General features: G+C 43.7%; 1 protein-coding gene across 1 annotated transcript in view; it reads left to right on the top strand.

The window, feature by feature from the left end:
* Window positions 1–21,776, top strand: part of LOC147012762 (voltage-dependent P/Q-type calcium channel subunit alpha-1A-like) — a gene marked incomplete at its 5' end in the record, with an annotated part of 328,227 nt that overhangs the window by 136,092 nt on the left and 170,359 nt on the right. The window contains 3 exons of the mRNA XM_085853452.1: window positions 7,848–7,904; window positions 12,626–12,745; window positions 16,867–17,076. Of these exons, the coding sequence (XP_085709578.1) occupies window positions 7,848–7,904; window positions 12,626–12,745; window positions 16,867–17,076 (387 nt within the window). The remainder of the gene's footprint in view (window positions 1–7,847; window positions 7,905–12,625; window positions 12,746–16,866; window positions 17,077–21,776) is intronic.

The raw sequence follows: 21,776 nt of genomic DNA, 5'->3' as shown, positions 1-21,776 counted from the left end.
CTCGGGGACTTCAACGCCAGAGTGGGGACAAATCACCAGACTTGGGAAGGGATCATTGGAAGACATGGCACCAGCAAGTGCAACAGCAACGGCGTTCTACTCCTGAAGATGTGTGCCTCACATGACCTAGTCATCACCAACACACTCTTCCGCCTCCCCACCCGTAAAAAGACATCTTGGATGCACCCACGCTCTCGGCAATGGCATCTGATTAATTATGTCATCACCAGGAAGAGGGACAGGCAGGCCGTGAGAGTGACAAAGGCCATGTGTGGTGCCGACTGCTGGACTGATCATCGCCTCATCGTGTCCAAACTTAAGCTTCGCATTCTGCCCATGAGAACACCCCAAGGTCAGAAGACTGCAAAGAGGCTCAACATCTCCAAGCTGAAGAGCAGCAAAGTTGCAGAAGAAATTTCCAGAGACCTTGATGGCAAGCTGGTGGACACACCCCATGATGAGCAGGACAGCCTTTAAGAACAGTGGGTGGCTTTCAGAGATGCAGTCTACTCCATCGCCCACGAACACCTCGGGCCAGCATCCCGCAGAAACCAGGACTGGTTTGACGAGAACGATGAAGAGATCCAGGCACTGCTATCAGAGAAACACCAACTGTTTGGAGCACACCAGAACGACCCCATGTCACAAGCGAAGAAAGATGTCTTTGCCAGCACAAGACAAAAAGTACAGAAGAAACTCCGTGAGATGCAGGATGCGTGGTATTGTAAGAAGGCTGATGAAATCCAGGGCTACGCAGACAGTCACGACACCAAGCATTTATATGACGCATTGAAGGCTGTGTATGGACCCCAGTCCTCTGGCTCTTCTCCCCTCCTCAGTGCAGATGGGACCCAGTTGCTGATAGAGAAAAGGCAGATTCTGGAGAGATGGGCTGAACACTTCAACCAGGTCCTAAATCGCCCTGCTGATATCAACGACGAGGCCATCACTCGCCTACCTCAGATGGAGATCAACCAGGACCTTGACAACCTCCCGACAGAAGAAGAAGTCAAAAGGCCATCAGGCAACTTTCCTGTGCCAAAGCACCAGGATCAGATGCAATTCCTGCTGAAGTGCACAAAGCAGGAGGCCCTGTCATGGTGCAGAAGCTGACTGAACTCTTCCAGTCCATGTGGAATAAAAGGAAGGTCCCACAACAGCTGAAAGATGCCGGCATAGTCCACATCTACAAGCGGAAAGGCAACCGCCAGTCTTGTGACAATCATCGAGGCATCTCCCTCCTGCCCATAGCTGGGAAGATCTTAGCTCGCATCCTGCTCAACCGTCTCAATCAACACCTTGAGCAGGGTCTCCTTCCAGAAAGCCAGTGCGGTTTCCTTGCTGGACGTGGAACTGTTGACATAATATTTGCTGCACGCCAACTCCAGGAAAAATGCCAAGAGCAGCACAGCGACCTGTTCGTGACTTTTGTCAATCTCACAAAGGCCTTCAACACTGTTAGCAGAGATGGCTTGTGGAAGATAATGCAGAAGTTTGGCTGTCCAAGCAAGTTCATCACGATTGTCCGTCAGTTCCATGACGGCATGATGGTGAAAGTGCTAGATGATGGAGACGAGTCGGAAGCCTTTCCAGTGACAAATGGCATGAAGCAAGGTTGTGTTATTGCCCCTACACTCTTCAGCATGGTCTTATCTGCCATGCTGACTGATGCCTTCCGTGACTGCCAGGATGGAATACACATCAGGTACAGGACTGACAGCAGGCTGTTCAACCTCAGGCACTTGCAAGCTGTTACAAAGGTGAAGGAGACCATCATCAGAGATCTCTTGTTTGCTGATGACTGCGACCTCAACGCCTGCACGGAGCAGAAGATGCAGGATGAAATGGACTGCTTCTCAGGGGCCTGTGACAACTTTGGTCTCTCCATTAGCACCAAAAAGACTGAAGTTATGTACCAGCCCACACCTGGAAAGCCCTACCAGGAACCACACATCACGGTGAAGGGGCAGAATCTACAGGCTGTCGACAGCTTTACCTATCTTGGCAGTGCAATCTCGCGAGTGCTGAACATTAATGCTGAGGTCAATAACAGGATTGCCAAGGCCAGCGTTCCCTTTGGGCGACTTCATGAGAATGTTTTGGAGCAGAGAGGACTCAGCCTTACCACCAAGCTGAAGGTCTATCGTGCAGTGGTACTCACCACTCTTCTCTATGCCAGTGAGACATGGACTGTCGACAGCAGACATGCCAAACAGCTCAACCACTTTCACCTGAACTGCTTACGCAGACTCCTTTTCATCAGGTGGCAGGACAAAATTCCCGACACAGAGGTCTTGGAACGGGCTGGAATCCCCAGCGTCCACACCCTTCTATGGAAAGCTCAAGCCAGATGGGCAGGTCATGTCGTTAGAATGCCCGACAGTCGACCGCCAAAACAGCTTCTGTATGGAGAACTGTCAGGACAAGCGCTCAGTAGGGGGACAGAGGAAACACTTGAAGGACTGCCTCAAAGTGTCCCTCAAAGACTTGGACATCAACTTCAGCACTTGGGAATCTCTTGCTCTGGCCCGTCCAACCTGGCATAGCAAGCTCACCACAGGAGCCCGTGCAGCAGAGAACAGACACAGTGCAGAGGCCCAGAAGAAACGCACCGCACGCAAGGCCTGGGCTACCTCCACTTCCACTGCAGCACTCATCCATTTATATCCTATGTGTGGGCGTGCCTTCCCGGCCCAGATTGGCCTCACCAGTCACTTCCGGACCCACAGTCACCAATCCTCCAACTGAAAGTGAAGTCATGGTCATCTTTGAACCCAAAGGACAAACAACAACACCCCCTTTTCAAAAAATTTCACCTTTTGTTATCTTATAGCCTGGAATTAAATTGCATTAAATCAGACTTTTTCCTCCTTTATTTACACATCGTAACACACAACTTCCAAGTGAAAAACAAATTCTACAAATTTCAAAAAATTTATTAAAAATACAAAACTAGAATGTCTTTGTTTCGATAAGTGTCCACACCCCTTTATAATATCAATTGGAAATTAGCTCAGGTGTAACCAATCACCTTCCAAATCACACACCAAGTTAAATGGCCTCCAAATGTGTTAAATTGCAGTGATTCAGATTATTTCAGAATATAATCAGCAGTTCCTGTATGTTTCCTCTGCTGGGTAGTGCATTTCACAGCAAAGACTAAACCATGAGCACCAAGGAGCTTTCAAAAGACCTCTGGGATAAAGTTGTGGAAAGGTACAGATCAGGGGATGGATATAAAAAAAATTCAAAGGCCTGTCCCTTCGAGCACAGTCAAGACAATGATTAATAAGTGGAAGATGTATGGTACCACCAAGACCCTGCCTATATGAGGCCGTCCCTCCAAGTTGGATGACCATGCAAGGATGAGACTGATCAGCGAGGCGACAAAGAGGCCATTGGCAACTTTGAAAGAGCTACAGGCCTTTATAGCAAAGACTGGTCACTGTGTGCATGTGACAACAATATCCTAAGCACTCCACAAGTCTGACCTGTATGGTAGGGTGGCAAGAAGGAAGCCATTACTCAAAAATTCCCACCTTTAGTCCAGTTTGAGGAATGCAATAAACCACTCCAGAGATTCTGAAGCCATGTGGCAAAAGGTTTTGTGTTCTGTCGAAACCAAGATGGAACTTTTCAGCCTAAATGGAAAACGTTACATTTGGTGCAAACCCAACACAAAATATCACCCAAAGAACACCATCCCAACTGTGAACCATGGTGGTAGCAACATCATGTTATGGGGATGTTTCTCATCAGCAGGGACTGGGGTACTTGTAAGGACAGAAGGGAAAATGGATGGAGCAACACACAGAAAAATCCTTGAGGAAAACCTGCTGCCATCTGCAAGAAAGATGAAATTGGGACAGAAGTTCACCTTTCAGCATGACAACAACCTGAAGTACACAGCCAAAGCTACACTGGAGTGGCTAACGAACAAAAAGATATATGTCCTTGAGTGGCCCAGTCAGAGCCTCAACCTAAATCCAATCAAAAATATGTGGCATGACTTGAAGATTGTTGTTCATCAATGCTCCCCATGCAATTTGACTGAGCCTGAACAGTTTTGTGCAGAAGAATGGGCAAATGTTACCCAATCATGGTATGCAAAGTTGGTAGAGACCTATCTCAACACACAGCTGAAATTGCTGTTAAAGGTGCTTCCACCAAGTATTATCTCGGGTGTGGGGGGGGGGGTGGACACTGATTCAACCAAGATATTCCAATTTTGTATTTTAAATTAATTTTCTGAAATTTGTAGAATTTGTTTTTCATTTGGAAGTTGTGGGTTACGATGTGTAACTAAAGATGGAAAAAGTCTGATTTAATGCAATTTCATTCCAAGCTACAAGACAACAAAAGGTGAAAATTTAGAAAGGGGGTGTAGACTTTCTAGAGGTCCTGTATATGTGACAGTACTTGATTCAGTTTATCCTCCTTGAGACTGTGCCCATCACTTGCTTTTGCTGTGGTCTTGTCTCTGACTTCCACCTCTGTTTCTGCTTTGAAGTACCGTTCATTTGGCTTGTGTTTTTTCCCTTACTGCCCAGCCCGGGTCCAGAGGAAAATAAATTTGCTATTGTAAATAATTTGATTTTCTTGACTAATGATGCAAACCATGTGGTCTTATTACCTCCACCACAAACATACATTATGTTTTCACCCCTGTTTGTCTGTTAGCAGGATATCTCAAAAGATTATGGAGGGATTCGGCCCAAATCTGGTTGGCAGGTTGGATGTGTGACGAGGACAAATATATTCGATCTTGGTAAAGATCTGGATCTGGATTAATGTCTGAGAATTTATATCGTGATTCTTTATCATTGAGTGTTCAGGCCAAAAACGATATGTCGCAAAATATCTGAAAAAGTTAAAGACGTATTATGACAAAATTTGGTGTGTGGTTTGGGTGTCTGACAAGAACACACTGATTAGATTTTGGTTCAGGTCCGGATACAGATCTGGCTTCTCACCTGATCGATACAAAACAAAAACTGCTCAGCCTGGTGGATGTATGTACTCTACCAGGTGCCATTCCAGTTGGTTATGCTTTCTCTTTTCTCCTTTTCAGATTTTACTTGAAATAAATGACATACTTTTGAAAACCAGGGAAGTGTTTTGGCCTATGACTTGTTTATTGACATGTGAAAACCGCCATTATTATATATTGTTGAGGATTCAGCGGTGGCGGGATTCGCACCCGACTCTTGGAGCCAAATGTTACAGATTCGGCGCCACCCTCACCACCGCCGTCTCCGGGGTCTATAACGCCGGCTGGCTTGACACAGGCCTCGGGTCACGCGTCTTCAATCGCGATACCAACGTACCCCTGGACCTTACCAGTTGGGGAAATAGACCCCGGTTACAGACTGGTTTTGTCAGATACCGAGCGTTTTCTGCCAGTCTGTAACCATTTTGGTTTTATATACCAATCGAGCGAATTGTTTCTCAGTGCGGCACGAATTGACTCAAAGCGGCAACTTCATACGAATCAGCCAGATTTATTGGGGAACCTCGGGGAACACAACACAAGCAACATATTCACGACAATGTTTTAATTAATCTATAACCCGTTCTTAGCTAGGGAGATACAGATTACGGGTTTCAAAGGGGTCGCTACCGAGATAAGCCTTAAACGACATGCAGACAAGACGTAGACAGCATGCAGACAAGACAGAGTACTTGGTGATGTTTCATGGATGAGAGGAAAGTGTCAAAAGCACGAATGTCGCTCGTAACAAGCGGATGTCGACGGATTCGAGCCCCCAAGCTCGAGCACGCCGCATGGCAAGATGGCGGCACCATACTCTTTCTTCTCAAGGCACCGCTTGTGCACGCCCTCCTCAGCGCATTCTGGCCCCGTGCAATGTCGACGGCACAAGACCGTCAGATTGATGATGGGTTTCAGCTGGTTTCTCACAAGGTCCACAATATAAGTCCAGGCCTGGCCTGTTCACCAGGCCTCCTGCACGAAGCAGATTGCAGACAGACACAGCCGTCCCCTACACAACAGATCACGACTCCTACCAGTTGTCTCTCATCCAACTGAGGGCAGACAGACCTCCTGCAGTCCTTTCCCTGCCTTTCCTTCGGCCATGGCTCGCTTCTCCAGTCCACAGAAGGCAGACCCAGCGCGCCCAGGTCCAGTTTCACTCCCGGCAGAATCACCACTGGCTTTTCTTCTTTCTGCTCGCCTCAAAGCCCACCGGCCAACTCCGTCCTCTCAGTTTCTTTCCACTTTTTCTTTTCAGGGCGCGCCCCCTTTACGAAGCCGACAAACTCCTCTCCCTTAGTTTCACTTCCTTCTCAAGGCCATTCCCCCTCTCAGTGCGCTGGGCAGAGTCTCACCCAGAGAGAGGAAGGAAGGAAGGAAGGAAGAAGAAGCTCTTGATCCACCACCACTGCACGAACAATAAACAGCCTCTTACACCTCCTGACACAAATGCAACGTCCATTTTACCGAACAGCCTGGATAAACATGCATTTAATGGGGGATCTGGGCCAATCCTGTATTTAATAGCATACTAAGGGCCATTTCTGCAACTATATATATATATATATATATATATATATATATATATATATATATGTATGTATATATATATATATATATATATATATATATATATATATATATATATATGTATATATATATATATATATATATATGTATATATATATATATATATGTATATATATATATATATATATATATATATATATGTATATATATATATATATGTATATATATATATATGTATATATATATATATATATATGTATATATATATATATATATATATGTATATATATATATATATATATATGTATATATATATGTATATATATATATGTATATATATGTATATATATATATGTATATATATATATATATATATATATATATATATATATATATATATATATATATATATATATATATATATATATATATATGTATATATATATATATATATATATATATATATATATATATATATATATATATATATATATATATATATATATATATATATATATATATATGTATATATATACATATATATATATATATATATATATATACATATATATATATATATATATATTCGTTCAGGCTCATGGAAGAGCAAGAGCATAAATGGATGATTATTAAATATTTATTTACGTTAGTGATACAGGAAAGGTAATTTTTGGAGATGCACACTAATTGTAAAGCAGCCAGGAACCCTGTGTTAATAAAAATAACTTGGATATCTCTCAATACTGTTGAAGTGGTCTTAATTTTTTTCATGGAGAAAATGTAATCAGAATTTGTCTTTTGATTGCAGTCAGCTAATTACATATTGCTTGCAAGTTTCTTGACTTGCCAACAGACTTGGGTCCATTGGGCAGGTCATCATTTACCCAGTTTACCAAGAGGAGGAGGGTTGACACGGTGGCCTAGATGTACACACACTCGTCTCTCAGCTGTCTAGCCTGGGCTCGAATCCCGACCCGGCTGTAAACTGTCTTCCTGGCATTTCACAGGCAGGTGATTCATCAATATGTGTGGTCCCTCAGATGGACGTTAAATGGCATCCCATCTGCTGGCATTAGATCGTGGTCTTTAAGGTTCCCATGGTGTCCTTTGCAAAGTGTAAGTGCTGGGACCATGGCCAAATTCCAAATTCCAAATTACTGTATTAACCAGCAGAGAGCATTGCATCAGCACCCCAGCCATACCCTCAGGCAATGATGCTGCCCCGCAGCCTTGTGCTGCATACGAACAAACGAACACACCAAGAGGAGGAGTTTTGGAAAGCATTAGACATTCATACAGCATCATTTGCATGTTGTACCTGCAGAGGAAGTTATGCTGGCTGAAGAAGATCAGAATGCCGAGGAGAAGTCAGCATTTGATGGTAATTATCAACCGACAGTATTCACTCACTGAAATCACCTCGTACGTAATAATGGATGATTTATTTCAGGTTTCAAGTTGGTGTTGTATGATCAACTCTTTGATGGAAATAATTTGATTCATAACAATGATCATTACTTTAAAACACCACACATGCTCCATCTACTTAAATTGAACTTGTGAGATGAAAAAACTTGCACTCATGGTTTATGTAGCAGCATATTAGCTTCATACTTTGTGGGGTTTAAGCACGTCTTGCTTTTCATTGTCTTTTCACCCTTTTTCACCCTTTCTTTTCACATATATAACGGTTGCGTTTCTTCAGCGACGGTTACAAGGCACAGTCGGGTATGGAATAGTAATATCTTCATGTGTGCCGGGTGAATTTGGTGAAAATCGGTATTTCAGACACACGACCGTGGCGAATCTGCCAGCAAGATTGGCCAAGCAAGCCTGTCGGTGATTTGAGCCTTTGCACAAACCAAATCTGCCCGTCTTTCAGTTTAATGTGCCAATTTCACTAAGCACTATAGAGTCTGCTTCCGGCGACCACACAATGTTTCATAAAAACGGGAATATTTACATTGAGAAGAGAGGGAGGAAGAATAACGGCTGTACAGCAGCAATGACAGGCAGTATCCAATTAATGAATTAATCCCAAGTGCCATCAGAACTGTGTCAGCTTAACCATTACTCGTTGTCTCTTACAATAGGGGAAACACAGGACAGAGAAAGGAGAAGATGAGACAGAGAGAAACCTGTACTGTGCAGCACTGCTCCGTACACTATGTGGCTCAGCTCCACTGCAGTCGCTTCCGGCTCGTTCCTCAGCCCAGTCCTGGTCAGGCATGCAGTGGTTCCGTTCAGATTCATTGTCATGGAAACTGCATGCTCGGACCCACCAGCCACAATATTTCCACGTACTGCAGAAGAACTAGGAACCCAAGTGCAACCACGAGCTGGCAGGAACAACAACAATAAGAAGCCTCACCAACTGCCATCTACAAACTGCCAATTGCCAACCACTCACACACGTGGTGCGCACACTTTCATAATGCCCCATCAGGGTGATTGGGCCATAATCGACCTGTATCATGACATTTGATGGTTGGTAGCGCATGCTCATTGGATGGCAAGCCAGGAAAATTCCACATGTGATGATGGATGGCCTTGTATACCACCCACCATGACCTTTCACTCAATTTCGCATCACCGTCGTTGGCTGTGCCGATTGGCTACTTCGATTGGAAAATTACACACAGAGGCAGATGTATGATGGGAAGGTTTAATATTTCAGGGAAGGAGGAAAGGCCGGATTTAGACGCAGACACTGGGGAGAGGGAGATGAGAAGTTTCTTTCTATACATTTGCTCAACACAGTTTATCTCTGAGAGGAATTGTATCATACTTACTCTAACTGTAATATGTACTATGAAATAACTATTCTACTTTGTCTTTCATTTTACCCCCGAGACCATATCCATAACACTGCCCCCCTCTCACTGTTCGACTCGAAGGAACAGCATCAGGCTAGCCATTTATCAACTCACAACTTCCCTCTGAGTCTAACCCACATTCAATACACTAAAAAGTTAATTTCCCTCGTCTAAGTATCGAGAATCTCCCCTGTGCATCATCTCATGATGCACAGCACTTAAACTCTATCACAATTGGAATTCACAATAATTATGTACAAAGGGTTGGGGGTGGGGGGTTAAACAGCTCCGAGGAGGGGTATTACATTATTTTATTTCCATTTCAATTTGTTCCTTCCTGGAAGCTGCCAAGTTTATTGTTTATTGGCCCATTTGGCTAGCACAATAAGTGTTCATGCTTTTCCATCAGGAACAGCCGATCGGCAGGTAGGCAGGCAGGTTTGCAGTTGGACAGCTTCTTCCATAGATGGTAGGAAAGATGGTGGTCCCGTAGCCAATGGGAGGAAAGATGTCCGGCTTCACCATAACCATCCTAACTTTAACTATTTCTAATCCCGGTCCACTAATCCCAATAACTCTATCTCCACTTTGAATTTAAATTGTCAAATGTCATCCACTCCCCAGGAGGAAGCACAAGTGTCTTGACTCAAAGGATGGAGTGGCATGACCTCACCTGGCTCGCCACCGAAATAGGCCTCGATGCGGGGTACCTCCCTAAATTAAAGAGTTTGAACTCAATGGGACCTCGCAAAAGCAAATTACCCTACTCCTCTTCTCTCCAGCAGCCACAAACATTGAATCGTGTGAAGGGGGAGCATTCATAAGTTATCCTAGTCCATTCAAAAACACTTTTAGCATTTTACTTGAGGTAAACATTGAGGGAAGTGACGTAACCTCCCGGAGCAACCTGGGTGTCAGTGACAACATCTTGTGAGTCACTTTTCTCTTCACAGGCAACAGGGGAAATATAGATAAATCTCCTTCCCCTCTCACCCTCCACAAACCCACTGTACCTCACGTGGGATACCAACCCCCAGGGTTTGTTCATGCTCTGTTCTTTTCAAATGCTGGACATCAAGCAATGAAGTCATACGTGCTATGAGGTACCTGAGAAGAGTATCTAAGTCCTGGGTATTACTTGTCAAGGGTCAGAATCAAACTGCTGACCAATCGGACTAAGAGCAGGTGCTCTATGCACAAAGCCGCGAAGTTTGAGGATTATTCAACATCGTCATTGAGCGGCCACAAGGGTCGGCAACCTTTCAGAAGTGGCGTGCCAAGAGTTAACTTATTCACTCTTATTTACGGATCTGCGTGCCTTTGATACATTTTGACATCGATAATAATCCGACTTACATTTTTACAGCTTCATTAATAAATAAATTAAAAGGCAGATCTTACCGTTTAGTGTGACCCTTGCCCTTGCTTTCCCTTGCTGAGTTCTCCTGGCTTCATATGTCAACATATCTGTTCACAGAGGTATGTAGATCCAAATGTTGAGAGCAGTGAAAATTCCACTTTCGTCAAACAGTCAATCACAGGCAAAGACTTCTAACAGGTCAGGATAGAGACCCTGTGATCTCTCTCATTTGCCTCAAGGGTGCGCTGCAGATCCCTAAACTCGAGGCCCATAAGTCTGAGCATTAGAGGGTAGATTCAGGGTTTTGTATTGGGGACAATCGGAGATGGTGGTGAACAGCAGTCTTGAAGACCTGGAGGGAAGAATGAGATTGAAGAAAATCTGGAAATTGGTTCCACAAGTGAGAAAAAGAGGAACAAACAAGTGAAGGTGTGCAGTGATTCTGGGTTTTGGGAGTTTCACGGTGTAGAACAACAACAACAACAACAATAATAACAACAACAATCCTGTGACGGTTGGGGAGCAAGTGCTGCCTGCCAGAATGCCATGACATCATCCGGAATAACAAATGCTTTGACAAAAGTCTAACGGGGCTGAACGGAATCAGTGGAGGAGTTTTAGTAAATTGAAATGCTGTAAGCAAAATTGTAAGATGTTGCTAATTGTGTGCGTGAAGTTTGACGTAGAGGTGGAAAGGAAACCGGACAGATAGATGCCACGGTATCATTTACATTGAGGATAACAACATCACCGTTGTTTGAAAGCAACCATTAATGAAGAGAGGAAAGTTTACCTTTGCAGCTCAGGACCATTTGAGGGAAATCGCGTGGGCGAAACGGCTTCTCAGAGCTTCAGGGAATTTATAAATTTGGAATCGCCTCGAGATTATTCACCTTCACAAAGACCAACATGGGGTCACACCTCGCCACCTGCAAAGCAATCTCTGTACTGCTCTTGAATCACAACTAGGATAGTGTGAGAAAAAGCTTGGTGTTGGCTTAATGGTTAAGGTGGCTGGCTTAAGATATTAAGGTCTTGAGTTCGAGCCCCTGTCATTCCAATGAAATAACACCAATTGGGTTGACTCAGCCTGTCATCTTTCTGAGGTCCTAAGATCAGCAAAATGAGTACCAGCTTCCTGGTAACAGGAACACTGCATCAGCAGCACAGCCGTGGCCCCAGAAAATGGTGTATCCAGCAACCACAGGCTGCATATGAAAGAACAAAGGTGTGAGAAAGGTTATCATCGACAAGGAGCATCATGACAGTTGCGTGAAGATCTTTGTGAAAAAAAAAATTAAAATAATAATATTTTAAAATGTTCCTTCTGCATCTGCCATGGTGAAGGCTGTCCAATATGAAAATTAATTAAAATTTTAAAAGCATAAAGTAGCCATTTCCACGTGCAGCACATTGAATTATTTAGTACACGTCAATGTTTTTCAAATTTAAAAGCAGTTTTACCTGGCTTAGCCGTGCAGAGAAACACAGCCGCCCCTTGCTTCCTGTGTCCTTAGAAGTCGCAACAAAAACAATTACAGTCCAGCTGAAGAAGAAAAGAAAAAAACAAACAAACCAGTAATAAAGCTGTGCTTTCAGGACCACCGCACATCAACAGAAAATTTATGAAACCAATGTCTGAAGGATGCGAAAGAGACTCAAGAGTCTCACTTCTTAAAAGAGGCGATTGGTAACCTGGGGTAACGGCACCGTGTGCTCCCTCCACAGTGAGCCCACATGGAGTTGTCTTTGACAAGGTACTGGCGACGTCAGCAACCAGGCAGGGCAACACACTCGGGGCCATTTTGTGTGAACAAAGATTCATTGCTCGTGTTCTGTACTTTAAAATGTGTCGGTGTCATGCGAGGAAACGTCATGTTGCTTTGCCCTTCTAGTTACCCAAGATCCCCATTGTGTGGTCTGCAGTGTTGCGACGTGCAACGGTCAAAAAGAGTCACAACGATCTTATGCAGGTGGAGGAGAGTGGAACGGCGACCGAAAGGCTCGCTGAACAATCGGCTGCACCACATAAGCATGATGGAAAATGTGAGTGGTCCTCAACATTAGGAATGTAATGAGCAGCAAGATGCCCACCTGCCCATTTGCATACTTCCTCCCCAATAGTTTTGTCTCTATCTTGACAATTGTTCCTTTGAAATTGTATGCCGTGACATCAGACAAGAGGGTCGGGATATTGAATGTATAAGCCGAACATGTAGGTTATACGAATTGTAGGAGGGAGGTGGGGTGGTGGTGATATCCTGTCCCACCTTTTCTGCCAGAGACATATTCACCTACCCTCCTCTACTATTATTATTCATGACTAAATTATATAAGGTTGAATTATTGATGTTATATGAGAAGGCCCTTTAACTTAATGGTTGAATGTATTTTAATTTTTTGCTTCTTCCTAAGATTGTACCAAAGCTGGCCTTCTCCCTTTTGTACAAAATGGGGAAAAAAACAACTCGAGTTGAAGATGATAACGGGATAAATAACAACATTATTTTGATGATGTACTCATGCCAGATGTCTTTTGAGAAATTTACTGTGTTGCCGACATTTGAATGATCACCATTATCATCACAGTGATAAAGGCTGGCTCATTATCATATGAGCCAACATTGAGTTCCAGTTTGATGAAAAAGAATGCAAGTTATTTGCCTTATTAAGTTTTAAAAGCCACAACAATGCACCCTCTGGAGCTAATTTGTTTTGCAAACGACTCAGATGCATGATGGGGGTGGGAGGGGGTTTATAGAATAACATCCTTCTAGCAGGTTTTTTGCCTGTCCTTGTTAAGGTATCAGCAAAATAGGCCGCAGTGAAGCTACATTGTGTTAGTTCCGTACAGTAAACGCAGGCAACACGGCCACTGCATTTGATGGCTACCAAAGTACATGGAGTCAGCTCTTAATACGGCTCAGCACATCGGCTGTGAAATACGACAGCTTTGTCGGCAGTTGTCCTACCAATTTTGCCAGCTGGCACACAATTTTGATGGCGACTTCAGCATCCCTGTGGATGAGAAGTTTGCACAAACTTGTCGCTAAGGTCTTGTGAGGTGGGCCAGACTTGCTGATTTGAACTTTCATGGGCATCTGCTGTCTTGCCACATCTGCGCTTCTCACGTGCAATTATCAGGGTGGGGTCACACGAGAGATTGTCTGAATATCTCACGACTCGTCTTGGCAAGTTGCCACCAGCCGATAATGAAGCGATGGAAAGCCACGAGTTGCTCGGGAATAGCAGGAGCAAAGCGTGTTTTGCACGTTCAAACATCAAGGCTTAATTTGCGAGTCCGTGCTTTTCAACGAGCCTGATGTAACAGTGGCAGTAATTGTGAGCCGATCGATCCGTAAAGGCACTCGGCCTGGCCCACACACTGAGTTCATATTGTTTTTCTAACTGCTCCACTTTTCCAAACAAAGCTGTCTCCAGATCAAGACGAGCACAGCCTATCTCATGATAGTCGAGCAATTGAACCTGTCACACCAGACATGTTATACTGATACGTGAGAGCAGTTAAATATGCACTATCTGCTTAACAGTCCATAGCATGGATCGAACGACACTTCACATGGAGAACTAATCCTGTGTTTATGCTACATATAAAATGTGTAGAGACTCCTTTACAAGCATGGGCCCTGACTTTACTTTGTTCCTTTTTAATCAGGGCAGTGAGTTGGCCTCAGAAGCAACTGAGGTCAGCCGGGATGATAAAACTTTCCTCCTAGATCCCGAAAAGGATACACAGTAACCATGATGGAATTGTTTGTTTGTTTGCTTGTTTGGATGCTGAGGCCCATTTTGGGGGGATTTGAGGACTGCAAGAATAACTTAAATACATTTCCCAGAATGCACCTTGGCATGCCATGATATGCATGTTGGAAAGGATTAAGATTAATGGGGTTAAATCCAGATTCCCCCCCCCCACCCACTTCCCCCTTCCTATTGGTCAGACCACTTATCACACCCAAAGAGCGAAATGGACAATTGTACCCAATCTATCCTGCTCTGTACCCATCTTACCATGATGTACCCATCGTCTACTGCACTCTGTGTCCTAGAAAGTAGAGAAACTTCTTGACCCTGCTTCAGCGATGGGTACAGATAGCATCAGTGCCCTCCATTCTCAGATCCTGCTCTGCTGTTCTTGTTTCCCCTCAATCTACCTCTTCAGTCTGTCCTCTTTTGACCACCTCCCCTCTGCATGGGGTTCAGCAAACATCACTCGTATCCACAATAAGGTTGCAAAAATACGATAGGCGAGTGAGTTTGCAAAGTCATATAATCCAATTTGTGCTACCAATAAAATTTGTGCTTCACAAGCAAAGTTACAGAATCCATCAGTGCTTCTGATGTCATCTTTCCTGTTTTCAAACAACCTGATATCTGACCACCAGCTTGGATTTCGTCCCAGTCACTCAATTCTGAACATGCATCTGCTCCTCTCTCAGCAATAGTTGGAGGTCCTCGATCTCAAACAAAAGGTCAGGATCATCGACCTGAACATACCTTAGGCATTCACCACAGTCTGGGATCCTGCTTTGCTTTCCAAGCTCTCTGCCTGTGGTGTAGAAGGCCACCTTCGGGCCTGGATTTTTAACTTCCTTCACTCATGTAGTCAACATGTTGTCATCAATGGAACCCTCTCCTCCCTTTTCTCATTGGAGGCTGGAGTTCCCCAAGGCAGTGTTATGGGCTTAGTTTCTTTGTTTGTTGCACTACTACTCCTATAGTTCTTGTCCAATTACATCCATATTTGCTGGGGGGGGGGGCAAGGGGGAGGGGATGCAAATTCTCTGTAAATATGAATCATGTAGCGCCGCCTCCAGGTGGGGGTTCCTCCATTTACAGTGTTCCTGTCCCCACGTTTTCCAGTGCAGTGAGGTGTTTTGAATTACAAGCATAAGGATTGTTTTGGCTTCATGCACATAACCTGGGTTATTTTTATTTTATTTTTGGGAGCAGTTTAAGCAGTTGTCAGTTGCCTATACACCACCCAGATAAAAAGCATGTGTCAGAAGAATGTGTTGCATGCTTGGGAAAAGATCCCTGTGGGGCAGGTAATTTGCTTGTTTATATGAATGACCTCTCTGATGAAAAAACATCTTTTCATTTTTGCACACGACTCCACATTGTATCATCCAGCACCCCATTCCTCTGCTCGGCAGACAGCAGCTGGTTTTGTCTGTGCTAATCTGGAATTGATTAGACACTCGTCTGATAAATCAAGCATGTCCTTCAATCAAAGAAAATTTCAGTCATCTCACTCAGTTGCCTATTCGTAGGTCCACTTGGGGATGGTGGTCCAGCATCACATCCATCTTTCCTGGATTCTGTGGAATGTAAAGCTCTCAAAATTATTGGAATCTCCCTTGATGAGGCAGAAGCACAGGTCGGTTACTCTAACTTTGCAGTCAGGTCGGTGGTCTCTCTGTTTTCTCCCATCTATTCTCCAACATTCTCCCTTTCCTCTCTTCATCCTCCAACCGTCTCTAGCATATGCAGGATGCATGCGTTCTTCCAGTAATATCTGTCCTCCTTGCTAAATGTCCAAGATCCAGGCTGAATGCACACCAAAACTCTCATATCCCTCGTTTCTCCCATCTGCATTTCAGATACTGTTCTGTCTCACGTTTCCCTCCAGGACTTCAAGCAAACAGTGCACTGCCATCTCCCCCATCCTGACCCATGATCATTATTATCCTCATTAACCTTTCTTAACCCAAGTCTCTAACTTGCTGATTTCAGTATGTTTTATCGCCCTCTCTACCTCTACCTCTACCGCCTGCCAGTTGTGTCCATTCATTGCTCGACTACACAGCTACCCAAATGTACTGTCAATTTAACCTTGCTCTTCCATGAGCTTTGCTCTTGTGGAATTTAAAACATATATTTATTTAGCAGAAAGCATGCAGGTGGTGGTGAAAAGTCAATTTGCTTCACAGGCAGCCAGGCATGGCTTCACATAATCACAGGTACATGTATCCAGATGAACAGGACTTTGTAGTGGTTTTAAACTACCCTTTGACGCCCTTAATTTCTGAGCAAGTCCTGTCTTTGTCCCATTTATTTTATTGCTTGGGTTGAAAATTGATGCTTTGTGCCTCCAATGACTCACTTTCATCCTCACTGCCCTTTCGTATTACCTTTGACGACAGGGTCTCCATTTGCACGGGCGAGCATCATGAGTCTCAAGGCAGAAAAGTCGTCGTACTTTCAACGCAAAGAGAAACGTCTGCGCTTTTTCATCCGTCGCATGGTGAAGAGCCAGGCTTTTTACTGGACCGTGCTCTGCCTCGTGGCCCTCAATACCATGTGCGTGGCAGTTGTCCACTACAAACAACCTGCTTGGCTGACCAGGCTTCTCAGTAAGTCGGCATCGACAGTAACACTGGCTTTTCTGACCTCCCGCTGTCGGCACGCAAATAATAGGCTGGTGCTGTTTGGAGATTTCTTTTTTCACTCGGAGGGTTAATTATTATTGTTATTGTTTCACTTTACACCCGCATAATTGCGACATTATTGAATTATTTCACCTTTTTCTCCTCATTCCACACTGGTATGTTTGTGCAGTGTCATCAGGGTCGCCATTTCTCGTTGTGAAAATGAAAGAGACAAACATTCGACCTCTGAAGTGGCCTTGCAACTAATTGAGGACTATCTATTTATTATGTCCTCAAATATGGTGGAATTTTTGACCCTTTTCATCCCTCCCATATGTGCCTCTTCCCTACTCTCCCTCCCTGTACTCCTCGTCCTATCTCCTCCCAAGCTTCATTGTTTTCTTTCGCCACTTTTTCCACATCCCCTACCTTCCCTGTTCTCATTGATCATCCTCCCTTCCTTTCCTTCACCAATTGTAATTTTATCAATTTAGCCCCATCCGCCTTCCCTTTCACCATTTCGACATAATAAATACATGGAACCCCATGGAACCATTTCATGTTACTGGCTCGAGTGAAAACCTGTCCAACGTCTGCTTGGTTGTATGGGTAATGGAAGCTTTCCACATTTCCCAGCTCAACAGCCAATGGAGCAGTTAATTAAATATGATTTGTGTTGCTGTGTTTTATGGGCCATCTATTTATTAAGTATGCACCCGGTCAATTATGGGGCTTGTGGAGGTGAAAAGAGGAAATTATAATTGAGAGAATGAATAAGTAGAAAAGAGCACCTCGATTCACTCTTTTGCTCTGACGAAGGGTTAATTCCTGAATTGTCAGCTCCTCCGTGCTTTCCACAGCGTTTTGCTTCACTCAATCGATGCCCCGTTGATTTCATCCATTGTTATAATTGAGAAAATGACACTCACTTGGCTTATAACATTCTCATCTGAACAAATGGATTATGATGGAGTGGAATTAAGGTACAAATCCCAGGTACCATATGTTTGTCCATTTTCTAGTAATATCATTGTGATTAATATAAATGTGCATTGGGGTCTACTACTGTCTTTGTCCTGTACATGATCTATGTACCAGCTCCTCCATGAGCTAAAAACAATGGAAGAATCCTACGACATTAAATAAGACTATTCCCTGGATGTATGTGCGTGTGTGTATGTACATCTGAAAACCATAGGAAAAAAAATACTGGGCTGGCTCGATCTCCACCCAATTTTGCATACGCGTTGGTAGCACCCATGGTCAGGTCATAGGCACAAGGAACCCCGCTCCTCCCTCGGGAAGAGGATGGGCCACACAACCTGCCAATGCTCCCGAATTGAGTGGGTGTTTCGTGTAGAATATATAAGAAAGTTGTCGTGGCAATTTCGAGATGTAAAGGTGTCGTGGCAAAATAAAGAATAGTTGCCATGGAAACAACAATTTGGTAATTTCAAAAATTACACTCATCAAGTGTTTTACATGATTGATTGTTATGCATACAAATTTGGCTAACACTTTTTATAACTGTGGCCTACCGAATAGGTGTTTCACATGTATCACATGGCCTTAATCTTGACCTTTGAATTATTTTGTCTATATATATATATATATATATATATATATATATATATATATATATATATATATATATATATATATATATATATATATATACATAGTTTGTTTACATAGTCGAGGCTCATAGAAGAGCAAGTGCATTGATCAGGGCATGAATGGACAAAAAGAACAGAAGAGATCGGGGGAAACACAAATAGCAGAGTTGAAGACCAAGATGGGGGTAAGAGAGGATGCATGGGGTGGACAAGATGGACACAGAAGGTAACTCCAAGGAGTGAAACTGGAAATTTTGAAGGAGGGGGAATTGGGGGGGTGGGTTAATGAGGGTAGAAAAGATCGTAGTTTTGGATTGGTGATGATCTCAAAAAGTGGTTGACAGCTGTCTTGAAGACCTGGAGGGAAGAATGAGATTGAAGAGAATGTGGAAGTTGGTTCCACAGGTAGGTGGAAACAGGAACAAATGAGTGGAGGTGAGCAGCGATCCTGGATTTGGGTAGTTTCACCAGAAGGGGGTTGATGGTGGACTGTGTGCACCCTGCAAAAACCTGGGGGGGGGGGGTGCGGCGACAAAACACAGAAATAGCAGAGGGTGGAAGACCAGAAAGGGGTAGTAGAAGACAGAGAGACTACTGACCTGTCTATGATGCTGAAATGATAGGCCCATAGACTCAACTTCATCACAGGAGATTCCAATAAACTTAAAGGCCTTGGTTTCCATGGCATCAATCTGAGCAAGATGTGAGGCAGGGGAGCCATCCCAGAGGGGAGAGCAGTACTCCATCAAGCTGTAGATGAAAGGTTTGTTGGTGGATAGGAGTTCAGGTGTGCCAAGGAAGGACTTTGTATGACGGAGGATGCCGAATCGGGATATCTGGGTTTGGAGGCCAACTTTGAAATGTGGTTTGCCCAAGAATGTTAATGGTTGATCATGAGACCTCGGAGTTTGAATGACTGAACTTCCTCAAGAGGATTGTTGAGAAAGTACATGAGGAGGGCAAGTTGCCAGATGATCCTTTCGGACAGTGTGAGATTTGTTGGGATTGAAAGACATATTCCAGGTGTCTGACCAGCTTGTCATTTTGTCAAGGTCTGACAAGAGTGAAGAGGCTGCAGCCTGCCTGTCTGAAGGATGAGGGATGTCATGGCAGAGGGTGAGTCATCAGCAAATAGATAAAAGGGATTTTCCAGAGAATCGGAGAGATCATTCATGAACATCAGAAATAGGACTGGGCCAAGAACACTGCCTTGGGAAACTCCAGCCTTGGGGCACTCCAGATCATTTATGAACATCAGAAATAGGACTGGGCCAAGAACACTGCCTTGGGGAACTCCAGCCTTGACATTGATGTGGATTTTTTTAACCCACCTTGTTGTGATCGTTGAAGGATTCTACCTGACCGATTGTGGAATCCTATTTGACTTCAGGCAGAGTTAAAGTTTGTCCGATTTGGTTATAAAATCCTGCATAAAACCCATTGACACTGATAACCGATGTCCACACAAGTCCTTCCTTGTGAAACAATTTATTTTCTAATTGTCCACCATACACTTTTCACCCTCATACAATGAACTTAAGAATCCCCATTGATTGCAATATTATTTGGTTCTATTTCATTTATTCTTACTTTAGTTAACAGTTAGACCAACCCGATTCAATTCACTTCCACATTACATCAGAGAGTTCTATTCTAACTTGGTACTTGGTCAGTTCCAAGGAGCACAAGCCACTGAGATTCTAATACTTCCTCAGGTACTTGCACTGAAACAAGTTTACATTTCAAAGCATTTTATACTTTCATGAGAGAGTGGTGGGGGGCTATCAACCCAGACTGCAGACGTGTCCTTTAGACGAGAAGCCACTTCGTACATTTCGAGGCAAAGGTTCGTTGTTATCAGCTCAGGTCACTCCGCTCCAGACCAAGACATTTATCATCATTTAGGGCAAAAGTCTCTTGGCCAGAAAGGACAGCCAATTCAACTTGTAGCATAAAAGTTACATTTCTAAAACTCCATTTGTTACAATTTAGAATACATTAATATAAATATTCCCCCACAACATGGAGAGCAGATGAAAGTACTTTATTCCGATGAGAGCCACACGTTGGCTATGAGAGTTGAAGAATTCAGTAAGCCATGTGTAGATTTGGCATTGGATGCCTTAGGCAGAGTGTTTGCAGAGCATGGTGGGATACCAGACAGCATCATAAGCATGACACACTGTATCTCCAGAGAGATGCCCACCCCTGATCTCATGTCTGACATTGAGTGCCTACGTCCATTTTTGGATGAGTAGAAGCAGCATGTCCAATGTGGAGTGATCTGGTCTAAAACCAAATCAGTGATCTGAGATGAGGTTGTTGGAGAAAAGGAAGGATTTCATATCAACTGTAATGATGGATTCCATGACCCTGCTGATGATTGAAAGTAAGCTAATAGGTCTGTAGTTGAGGGGATCCGTTTTTGCATGCTTTTCCTTTTATGTGAAGCAGTGATGTTAGCAGATTTCCAAGCAGATGGAAGATGGCCTAAGGCAAATGACAAGGTGAAAATGGCAGAGAGAGCAAAAGCAGTGGACCGAGTGTTTAGGACACGTGAGCTGATGCCATCCAGTCCAGTTGCAGAGTCAGAGTCAATGGTTGAAATAACCTTCTCCACCTTCTCAAGTGCAAAACACATGGATCAGGAGCAGGTGGGTATGACAGTGAATGGTGCGTACCCAGAGTTGGGGGTTGGGGACACAAGATTTAGAAGCAAACACAGAATCGAGGCATTCAGCCTTCTCGCAAGCAGTCACCCGTGGTGCCATTTCAAGAGAGAGAAGGGATGGAAGGGCAGCATACTCCAGAGACAGACTAACAAGGCACCACCAGGTTTTTAGAGAGGTTCCTGTATAAATTCCTGAGGTTTGGCAAAAATACAATTACAAAAAATCCCATTTGATTTTAAATGGGGTGAAATTGTTGTCATAGAAACCGTTGACATGTCGAAATGGATAACTCGATCGTTCTGATTTTTGGTGAACAAATTCAGTGACCCAATATGCAAATTGTTTTCAAATTTCAAGTCAATGGGATGGAAATTGATGATTTATGTGATCTTGAGGG

Source organism: Eptatretus burgeri, chromosome 14 (genome assembly GCF_056783735.1).
Source record: "Eptatretus burgeri isolate ZD-2024b chromosome 14, Ebu_testis_v1, whole genome shotgun sequence".
NCBI lineage: Eukaryota > Metazoa > Chordata > Myxini > Myxiniformes > Myxinidae > Eptatretus > Eptatretus burgeri.
Note: the sequence above shows the minus strand (reverse complement) of the source record. Positions and strands in the feature narration are given on the sequence as shown.